Genomic DNA, 11,366 nt, shown 5'->3' with positions numbered 1-11,366 from the left:
TCCTCCTGTTTTCAGCCTCCTCAGAGCTGGGATTAAAGGCATGCGCCACCACATTTGGACTTGGTCACTGGCTCTGTGCCCTGGGGACCGGGCCAGCACATTATGCAGGACCTGGGATTGAACCCTGGTCCTTGCACTTTCCTAAGGAGGCACTTACTCCACTGAGCTATCTCGCTGGCCCTGACAGTATTATTATTATTATTATTATTATTGGTACTCAAGATTGAACCCACGATCTAAGAATGCTAAGCAAGCACTCTATTTGAGTTATATTCCTAGGCCCTTTATTTTCATTTTTGTGGTTTTTTTTTTTTTTTTTTTTTTTAGGTCTTTTGAGAGGGGATCTCCCCAAGTAGTTCAGGCTGCCCTCCAACATGCAGTGATCCTCCTGCCTCAGCCTGCCAAGGGCTGGGTTACATGTATGCACCACCACACCCAGCTCATCTGTAGCCCTTTCAATTTTTATTTTTGAGGCTGGGTCCTGGTTAAGTGGCCCACACTAGCTTTGAGCCTGCCATCCTCTTGGCTCAGCCTCCTGAATAGCTGGGGTTACAGGTGTGTACCACTGTGCCTGGCCTAGAAAAGTTTTTAATTTGCCATTTATTTCATAGGCTAGAAATAAAACATACCTTACCTTATGAAATATCAACATTAATTGGACAATTGAATTAAATATAAAGAGCCTGTATTCATACCCCAGGTTGAGGTACTCAGATCTGAGGTAAAAGGAGCTGTTTATTTGGTAAGCATCTTGCTATTTTTTTCTTTTATGTAGAAATTGCTGATGTTAAATAGCCTTACATAGCAAAGGTTACATTTCTTTTTTTTTTTTTTAATTTTATTTTATGTATTTGGTACAGGGTCTCACTCAGAGTAATCCTCCTGTTTTCAGCCTCTCCAGCGCTGGGATTACAGGCGCTCACCACCATGCCCTGGTCTACCATGGCTCAGGGCTGAGGCAGGGCTGATGCAGCATGTGGTACAGGGGATCGAACCCGAGTTCCTGTGTGTGCCTAAGCAGGCGCTTAGTCTGTTGAGCTATCTCACTGGCCCTATTTTTGTCTTTTTGAGATAGGGTTTCACTGCACAGTTCTGGCTGGTCTTTTTCTTTTTTGTACTGGGAATTGAACTCGGGACCTTGTACTTGCCAGGTAGGCTCTTCAGGATAGCCTTGAACTCACAGCAATCCTCTTGCCTCAGCCTCCCGAGTTCTGGGATTACAGGCATGTGCCACTACACCTGGCCTCTATGTATTTAAAAATACATTAAAAAATAAAAAAAATAAAAATATATACATGACATATACACAGAATGCTTTTCAAAATTAAATATAAATGGCATATCACCCTTATTGTCCTGTGACATTTTTATTCCCAGCTATCAAAGATTTTATATAAAGAAACAGGTTGGATATTAGATAAACTCACTCAGAAATATAACACAATTTAAATTACAACAATCTTCATTTTGGGGCCATGAAAAAAAATCTGATAATATTGACCTAATAAGTAAATACAGTTGATCGGTAATTCCCAGAACTTTAGATTTCACACAACATTGAAATGTCCAAAAAAAGATTTTAGGCATAAACATAAGGTTTTCAAATTTTAATTCTGCTGGGTAAGAACTTTGGCTTTTATTATCTTTTTGGGGCATGGTCTCACTGTGCAGTCCAGGCTGGCTTTGAGCTCACTTTGTAGCCCAGGCTGGTCTTGAACTCACAATGATCCTCCTGCCTCTCAGTCTCAAAAGTGCTGGAATTATAGCACCTCACATGGCCTTTTTTTTTTTTTTGGTGGGGGGTATCAGGGAGTGAACTCAGGATCTTGTACTTGCCAGGCAGGCATTTATGCTGCTGAGCTTTCTCTCGGGCCCTCACCCAGCCTTTTTCCAACCTTTTAAGCATAGTAAGCCTCTGAGGGGTAGAAAAGAGAGCTGTTCCTGAATGACTTGCGGAACAGTGTGTGGCTGGCAACAGCCAGCCAGCCGGCCTCCAAGGAGATTTTACCTAGCTAAGCAAATATCTTTTAAAAAAAGCTGTAGCCAAGCGTGGTGGCATGTGCCTGGAATCCCAGCACTGCAGGTTGAGGCAGGAGGATCATTGTGAGTTCAACACAAGCCTGGGCTACAAAGTGAGCTCAAGGCCAGCCTGAGCTGCGCTGTGAGGCCCTGTCTCAAAAAGACTGTGCCCCCCTAAAAAATAAAAAAAAGCAAAAAACCTTAAAACAAAACAAAACAAAAACAAAACAAAAACCAACCACCAGAAAACCTGCTATCAGCATCTACATTTTTGGGGAATCTATTGTTTATTTATTTATTTATTTTTGGGTGGGGTAGTTTCCAGGAATTGAACTCAGGACCTTATGCTTGCCAGGCAGGTACTATAATGCTGAGCTATATCCTTGGCCCAGGATGATGTCGTCGTCGTCGTCATCACCATCATCATCATCATCATTATTGTTATTTTTTGTGGTATTGGATTGGACTCAGGACCTTGTGCTTGCCAGGCAAGTGCTTATTCTACTGAGCTATCTCCCTGGCCCAGGAACTACATTATTAATAAAGAATAATTTAACTTCGGATCAGTACAAAGAATAAAGTTTAAAACTGAGTATATTTAGCTTTGCGTAAACTTACTGATATTGCTCCTTTTTCAAATTGATACTAATATGAAAACTCTGTTATATGATAGATTGGCACCTGACTAGAGACCAGTGGTTAGAAAGCCACTGGACTATTTTTCCATGCACTTGGAGAGGGAAAGGAGATGACTAAGTAGTAGAAGGTAAAGCGACAAAAATAGGTAGGGCTAAGAACTTTTGGATCAGATTCTGAGTTTGAATCCTGGTTTGCAATGCCATCTTGGGCAAATTGCTTAATCTCACAGGACCTGTCCAGCTGTCCAGCTGCCCAGCTGCCCATGCACAGATTTATATGGCTAAATGAAGGAGTATTTGTTTTAGGTCACTAAGTTGGGGATGTGGTTAGTTACACAATGAAAACTAACTAGTATTGCATGAATCAGACAAATGAGGTCGTTGAAACTGACCAGATCCATATAATTGCATCTATTATAGGATTCAAGTTATTTCCAATTGGTTCAGTGCTATTCCAGGTCAGAAAACTAATGCATATATATTTTGTCATGTCACTACGGGAAGAAAATGAACTTTAGAGATGTTATTTATGACAGATCTGCTGGCCCTCTGCCACTAAATAAAGTTTTTTCAGATCAACATCATTTTTCTTGAAATAAACATCTTTCAGTAATCTTCAAGTACGGGATGCTAAGGTTCGTATTTGAGCTTCGGTGTCTGATATTGTAACATCTGTCTTATCCAAATTCCCACAAGATAAGGGTTTTTGAATCCTGTCACCCATTTATAAGTGCTTTTTGATGGAGGTCATCTGTAATATTAGATCTCAGAGGGGACATTTGTATTTTATGAGACAGTCCAGACCTCCCCCTAAAATCATTCTGTATTTTGTAAGAGCCAAAGTGGTGTGTGTGTGTGTGTGTGTGTGTGTGTGTGTGTGATAGCTAGAGAAGGATAATCTTTACCTCTTTTGACTACTAAAGGCTGCAGTAATCATTGGTAGGGCTCCCGAAACTTGGTCCTAGTCCAACTTCAGCTCCTCTAAGTCCCTGGATCTGTAACACTGGGGTAGCCCGTAACGTGGCACCCTGTGACTGCATGGTGTGAGTATCTTTTCCCTTCCCTTCCATGAGCTTGATCTGCTATCTGTGCTGAATACCTCATAGTCTTAATTACCAAGTTAATTTCATGCCACTTTTGATAATATCAAGGCAAAGTTCTGCTTAAGAAATAAAACGCAGAAGAGGCCCTACTGTAATAGACACAGGGCATGGTACAAGGTTGTTCACCAGCGGGCAGCTGGCACTGCGGCCCCCACCAAGTGAACCCCTAGCAGACAGTGGGTCTCCTCAGAGCTCTGGGTTTTGAGTAGAAGTGTGAGGAACAACGTACTGAGCATTCAGCAAGCTCTTTTCTACAATTAAGAATGAAGAAAGGAACTGGGTATGGTGTTGTATGCCTGAAATCCCATTGCTTTGGAGGCTGAGGCAGGAGGATCCCCATGAGTACAGGGCCAGCCTGGGCTATACAGTAAGTTCAAAACCAGTCTGAACTGCACAGTGAGACCCTTAGGGAAAAGGAAAAAAAAAAAGGGAAATGGAGCTACAAATGTATAGGAACAAATGAAAATAGTGATGACAGAAAATATGGATAGCAAGAATTTCTAAGACTCTCAGAAATATAGGCAGGTACCACCTAAAGAAGCAGCAGCTTCTTTGTTCTTGAAACAATTATTTTGTTTAAAACCAAACAATAGATACTGGGAAAAGGGAATGAACTTATCAAAAGGAAACAGTTAATGAGTTGAGGAGAAGGACAGGAGAGGGAGTGGGGAAAAGAGATTTATCTATGTATGTAAGGATGGTTTGGACAACTGTGCTGTGCATTTCTGCTGGTCTATGGAAAGGAGCAGATAATACTTAAACTGTTTTGTCTCCTTTTTTCAATTGCTTATACTTTTTCTCTTAATTTCTTATTTTTAAAAATTATTTTATTTTATTTGTATTTTAGGGAAGGGTCTACAGGATGTTCAGGGTCTCACTAGTAGATGGGACTCATAGTGATCCGTCTGTTTACAGCCTCCCAAGAGCTGGGATTACAGGCTTGCACCACCATGCCCAGTCTCAACTGCTGTCTCAGCGTGTCCCAGGGGCGGGGCTGGCACAGCAGGCCCAGGGATCGAACCCCAGGCCCCTGTGCTTTAATCCGCTGGGCTGTTTGCTCGGTCCTTCTTAATTTCTTGTACATTTCTTTTTTCTTCCAATTTTACATGCATATATCTGATAATACGAATAACTCGTTGGAAGACAACACTATTACAACAAGTACTATGAAATTCATATTACTTTGTTAAGTGAAATTCTTCATCACTTGTAATTTTTGTTTTAAGTTTACTTTTTTTTGTTTTGTTTAATTCTACTTTGTACACTTAAAAAATCTTTTCTACATATAAGTTAGAGAGCAAAATTAGTATTTCTTTTTATCAGACAAGAAATAGAATATTTACACTGAGATTGTAAGTGGCCATTTGTGTATCATGGGTAATCTTTTATGACATTTCCTCTTACAAAGCTGTGATGAGAATTTTTGAGAAATCAAAAGTATTCCGAGGCAGCACAGTTACTATACTGTCATTTCTAAGTTGCAGATGGCCCTTTGCTAGGTTTCATGCAGGTTTTGCTATGCTAAGGATGTTGAGCCTTCTGTGAGGTCTCCAGGCTTTTATCTGAGTTGCAGGCTGTACAAGCACCAGATCTCTCAGAGGCAAACTCACTTCCAGCCTACAGATGATTTGTGGGTTCAGTCCATATACTTACAGCTCACATAAAACGACTAAGTCATATTAGATTAACACAGGCTAGTATTGACAGCACAGCGGGAACATATTGATCAGGTCCTTTCTCAGGTTATTTGTTATGATTTTTCTTCTCAGTTTCATTTACTGGGAAGACACAGGGGAAGAGATTTCACCAGGAACAATGACAGAGCCTGTCACAAAATGTTCTCAATGTTTCCATTTGTTACTATGGCAGTGACAAAGAGGGTTCCAAATGAAAAGGCAGGCCTGCTGTGACAAAGCACAGCAGGACAACAGAAGAAATTTTCTCCTGACCTGGGAAATTAGGAAATCATACTCAGAGATTACAGAATTGTCTCTATTTCAAAAGGTACAATCGTAGCACATGGGCTTCGGAGGCAGAAAGTAAAAGGAGTAGCTTCAGCAGGACTGGCCAGAGACAAAGAGCCGAGGTTACCAAGTGCTGAAGACCTCTAAACGGAACAAGCAAGTGTGCTTGTCAGGGCTGGGGGATTTGTCACTGTCACTAAACCCTTGAGACAGAACTATGAATTTAATTTATGTACATGTGGGGTACTCATTTAAACATTATACATGAAAATCCCTGATACAGCCATATATCTTTGAACTGCATGAAAGAAACACATGGCCCTCTGGTACTGAGCTCTGTAATTAGCACATGGTAGCTAGAGGGATGCTTTATCCAAAAACCAGAAATTTAGGAAAAGAAAATTACTGTCCTTCTGAGGGTTAAATCACCAGAAAGTAGACTGGAATACAGATATGCAAAGTCACAAACATGGAAATACTCTCAGGCCAGCAAAACTTGAAAGTAACAGGATGAATATATTATTTCTCTAAAGATAGAATGTGTCAGTCAGAAAGCAGATATGTTAATTAGGCAATGAGGCAAAAAAGAACTACTTAGTGTATGTAAAAGTCGTCACGGCCTCTGTGTGTTCAGGATCCGAGAGTTTAACAGCTGGAGTTATTTCCACGTTCAGAAGGATTCCTGGTGGTGTGGAGAAGGGAGCAGGGGTTTTAGCCAATGGTTTGTTCTTAGTATTTCAAACAGGACCTTCTCCATTGTAGGATAGCTCTATCAGGCAGCATAGCCGGTGCTAGCAAGCACCCTTTTATAAAACTCTGCTTCTGAGGATTCTATGCTAAGCAAGCAAGTTTATGATGAAGCAACGGATTCTCCTACTTAGCAAAAGCTGTTGGTTCAGAGTCACCAGAGACTACGGTCCTTTGATCCTGCTGTTTCAGTTTTTCTCCTTTATGTAGTAACTTTACCTTAGAGTGCTCAGCACCTGTAGGTGCCAGGAAGAGTGTCTTGGACAAAAGAGTGGCTTTTGTCCAGAGGGCAGGTCTGTGGCTCTCCTCTTTTAATTAATTTATTTATTTGGTGATACCAGGGATCAACTCAGACCCTTTTGCTGGCCTGGCAAGCACTTATTCTACTGACCTATCTCCCTGGCTCTCCTCTTTTAATGATGAGCTTTCCCCAAATGTCTGGAGAAGGAGCACAGTGAAAGGAGAAGGCCCCAACTCTACAGCAGACTGCTTGGGTTGGATGCCCGCCTCTGCTACTCCAGCTTCGAAATGTGGGCAGCCTCCCCAACTGCTCTTCATCTTACTTTGCTTGTCAGTAAAGGTAAAAAAAAAAAAAATCGCAAAAAGATTTTTCAGAACACTGAATTAGTTAATATATGTGAAATGATTGACTGATAGCATACAATACAAAGGATAAACACAGCCTTTGCTGAACATCCCAGCGAGAGGACTCCATTCGGACACTAATGTGCTTATCTCTCATTGTACAGTAAACTAATGTGCTTATCTCTCACTGCATGGCTTGGTTTTCAAGATCTGAGTATCTCAGGAATTGGTCAGAGTATGAGAAAAATGGCTCCACGTTGAGGGATTACCAGGGAAGTTCCGCGGACTTTCGGCCCACCTGCTACTTTCTCTGCAGTGAAATCTGGATCTGCTGGAAAGGAAGGAAGGAAGCTGCGAATGCTTCCATAGGGGTAGGCAACCTAGAGCAGCAAGCTGAATCTGGCAGTGGTCTGGTTTTTGTACAGCTAGAAAGCAAAGCAAGGCATATACCTTTTGTTTTGTGACAGGGTCTCACTATCTAGTCCAGGCTGGCCCTGAACTCACTATGTAGCCCAGGCTAGCTTCAAACTCATGGTTGTCCTCCTGCCTCAGCCTCCTGAGGGCTGGGAGTTCACATGTGCACTACACCATACCTAGCTAAAATTTTTATATTTAAAGCGTTATAAAAAAAATCCAGAAGGGCTGGCCATATAGCTTAGCGGATAAAGCACCTGCTTAGGTAGAGCGCAGCAGCAAGGGTTCCATCCCCAGTGTGTCATGCCAGCCCCACCCCCGGGACACACTGAGACCGTGATTAAGACTAGGCGTGGTGGCGCGCACCTGTAATCCCAGCACTTGGGAGGCTGAAAACAGGAGAATCACTAAGAGTCTGATCTATGTACTGAGACCCTGTAGACCCTATAGACCCTGCCCTAAATTCATAAATAATAAAAAAAAAACAAACAAAAATAGAAAAATCTAAGCAAGCAAACAAATGACACAAGAGAATAAGCAGGATAACCTGTAAGTCACTTGCAAAACCAAACCATTCACTGTCCTTTTCCCAAAAAGAAAAAAAGTATGGACTCCTGTTCTCAGACCTATTTCCTTTTTACTTCCCTAACTATACCTGGACAATAAATATAACTAGTTTAGGTAAGTGGAGAGGGATACAAGGAGCAGAAAAGCCTCTCATGAAAATTCCAGCTGCTTTGAGTTCATCGATCTCTGTAGCCACAGTGCAGCTGGGAGTGAGCCCTTGCCGGGCCACCTCAGTGCCCTAGGAACAGTGTCCATGCGCGCTGACCGCACACAGCGCTGGCAGCACTGCCGGCAGTGAGGCACTGCCACCACGGGGCCAGGAAGCCCAGAGTCCCCGGACCACAGGAAGCCATGTACTAGGTTACCGTCATATCTACAGCAGTCTGCGGTCTACTGAATGTCAATGGCAGAGAACACTTATTTTAAAGATTGTAAGTACTCGAGTGATGTACACAGAGGGTGCAGGTGTCTAAGTTTTTGAACTATGATTCTTTTTTTTTTTTTTTTTTTGGTGGAACCGGGGATTGAACTCAGATCCTTGCATTTGCCAGTCAAGCGCTTATCCTACTGAGCCATCTCCCTGGCCCCTGAACTATGATTCTTGATTTAATCAACTTTCAACCAGTGAACTGCTACTGTCTCCTTGCTGGGGGCATTGCCCTGGAGCTATAATCCCAGCTGTGGGGGAGGCTGAGGCAGGAGGATCAAAATCAGTTTGGGTAACTTAGATTCTCTCTCTCTCTCTCTCTCTCTCTCTCTCTCTCTCTCTCTCTCTCTCTCAAAATGTATTTGATACAGGGTCTCATTACACAGCAGCTCAGACTCACAGTGACACTCTTGTTTCAGGAGTGCGCTACCATGGCCAGTTTTGCTCAGCTGGCCTGGAGTGGGGCTCAGTTTGGGTAATAGAGATGCTGTCTTACAAAAATAGCAAAAGGGCTAGAGATGTAGCTCAGTGGTAGAGCCTTTGTCTAATGTGTGAAGTCCTTGGTTCAATTCTCAGTACCACAGGATGGGGTAGAGAGAGAAAATAATTATATCCTTAATGTATTATACAATATGGCTTAATTTTGAATAAGATATATGCATATATATATATACACACACACATATATATACATACAGATATATATGCTGTTTTTCTTGAGATAGAGTTTCACTCTGCAGTTCAGGCTGGCTTTGAGTTTGCAGCAATCCTCATGTCTCAGCCTCCCAAGCGCTGGGATTATAGGCATGTACTATCACACCCAGCATGAATAAAATGTTTTTAGCTTACATAGATTTATTGCTCTAAAGAGTACAGAAGAGCAACATTAGCTGTAAAACATTCTAAAAGTACCTAGGACATAGCTCAGAGAAAGGAAATTAAAAAAAAAAAAAGCAAGCTTGACAGTGAAACAGAATGTTGCATGTACTCTTTCCTGAGATTATGGGCTGGTCAGATAGCTCAGCAGATTAAAGCACCTGTTCAGACAGGCTCAGAGACAGGGTTTGATTCCTGGCCTGCCTTGCTGGCCTTGCTCCCAGGGTGTGCTGAGCAACTGAGATTGGGCACGGTGGCATGAGCCTGTAATCCCAGAGCTTGGGAGGCTGAGGCAGGAGGATCACTGCGAGTTCCAGACCAGCCTGGCCTACAAAATGAGGTCCAGGCCAGCCTGAACTGCATAGAGACCCTGTCTCAAAAAAAAAAAATGGAAAATTTTATTTTGGTGAAACGATCATTAAAATAAAAGCATATTAAAATATTAAGTTAAAACTATCATATAAATAAAAATAAGTTTCCCCTGAGTCATCTTATCCCTCAGGGAAAGGAAGCAGCAACATGTGATAGCTCAGTGGACTAAGCACCTGCTTAAGCAAGTGCAGGGCTCTGGGTTCGATCCCCAGTCTCAGCCCCAGGTGGGCTGAACCATCACCAAATCTCGATGGGGTGGCACACACCTCTAATCCCAGCACTGGGGAGACTGAAAATAGGAGGATCACTAGGAGTCTGAGCTGTGTAGTGGACCCTGCACCAAATACATCTTAAAAAAAAAGAAAAAAAAAAGAAAAAGAAAAGGGAGCAATAGGCGGCTCCATTTGTCTTTTTCACCCTGCTTGCGGAGATGAGAAAGAAACAGAGATTGAGGAGACCCCTTTGGGCTGTGGTGGAGGAAGCTAAAGCTTTCTATGGAAAGCTAACCTAGTGTAACTTTAAGTTAGAATCACCAAAAGATCCTTTGAATAGGATTTCAGATCAATCTAAGTCAGCAAGCTAAAAATCTTGTCTTGATCTCATTTTTGAGTACACATCTGTAAAATGATCTAGTCCTTATCAATTTTTTGCTAGTTTTTACTGAAACTAAATTAGGCCAAGATTTAACCCTTTTCACTAATAAACACCCATCATTATGCTAGAAACAGATGTATAACCAAAGGATATAATGTAAAGACATCAGCCTTGGTTATTAGCATGCTGTTTAGTATTCATCACAATTTGTTTTAAAGAACAACAATGTGTTAACATCTTGGCCCAAAGAGCTCTGGATGTACTATCTACTGTACTTGATGCAGCTTGCTTATGCAATATTCTGACAGATACAATTAATCTTGTGAAAACGGCTGGGGTGTCGCATAATAGCAAATTATCATTGCCAAACACACATTTTTCCTGTAGTACAATTCCCTCCTAATGCTCGCAATGGTAGCAGCAGATGGAAAGAACATTAGGAGTTAATTATTTAAAGGAAGAAATTAAAAGTTATTAAGTTAATAAATCGCAGCTATGCTGCAGAGACAAGGGTTAAAACATTTCACTTGTAAGTAAGTATGAAATAAGTGAGTCTGTACCTCCAACAAATGCATCTCCAGCTCCATTGGTGTCAATAATTTCTTTCTGGTCCTGATCCAAGACAGGAAAAGCAGTGACTTCACTTTCTGCAATTAGAGCCAAAGTAAGACAGGCTGACTTCTCTTTGTTACACTCTGTGCGGAGCATGAGCTCAGCCGAGCAAGGTGTGATGCTCCTTGCACACCCACCACTCAGACAGATAGGACGCGAACTCTGTTCTCTATTAGAGCACGTGGAAGCCCACACGCAAGTCACATGCAAGCAACACTGCTTAGTGATCTTCAGCACAGATGTGCTCTGTGACTGGTGAGAGTTACACCTTCGTAGCTCACAGTTTTGGTTTGACCATAAGTGGCAGAGGTGCCTTTTTTGGACAGTACAAATGACTAGACAGAAACTATGTGCTTGTAGGGGTTGGATCACGGTCTTCAATAAAGCTTCAAGCTTGACTGTGTTCATGGCAGTGAAATCTTTTTTTTTTTTTTAATTTTATTTATTT

The 11,366-nt window shown here is 41.9% G+C and overlaps 1 protein-coding gene across 2 annotated transcripts in view; it reads right to left on the bottom strand.

The window, feature by feature from the left end:
* Positions 1-11,366, bottom strand: part of Adk (adenosine kinase) — a 563,958-nt gene that overhangs the window by 23,943 nt on the left and 528,649 nt on the right. For both annotated transcript variants that reach the window (XM_004624031.2, XM_004624032.2), the window contains exon 10: positions 10,867-10,953. In XM_004624031.2, coding sequence (XP_004624088.1) covers positions 10,867-10,953 — 87 coding nt within the window. The remainder of the gene's footprint in view (positions 1-10,866; positions 10,954-11,366) is intronic.

The sequence above is a fragment of the Octodon degus genome, unplaced genomic scaffold, assembly GCF_000260255.1.
Source record: "Octodon degus isolate 3935 unplaced genomic scaffold, OctDeg1.0 scaffold00005, whole genome shotgun sequence".
In the NCBI taxonomy this organism is placed as follows: domain Eukaryota; kingdom Metazoa; phylum Chordata; class Mammalia; order Rodentia; family Octodontidae; genus Octodon; species Octodon degus.
Note: the sequence above shows the minus strand (reverse complement) of the source record. Positions and strands in the feature narration are given on the sequence as shown.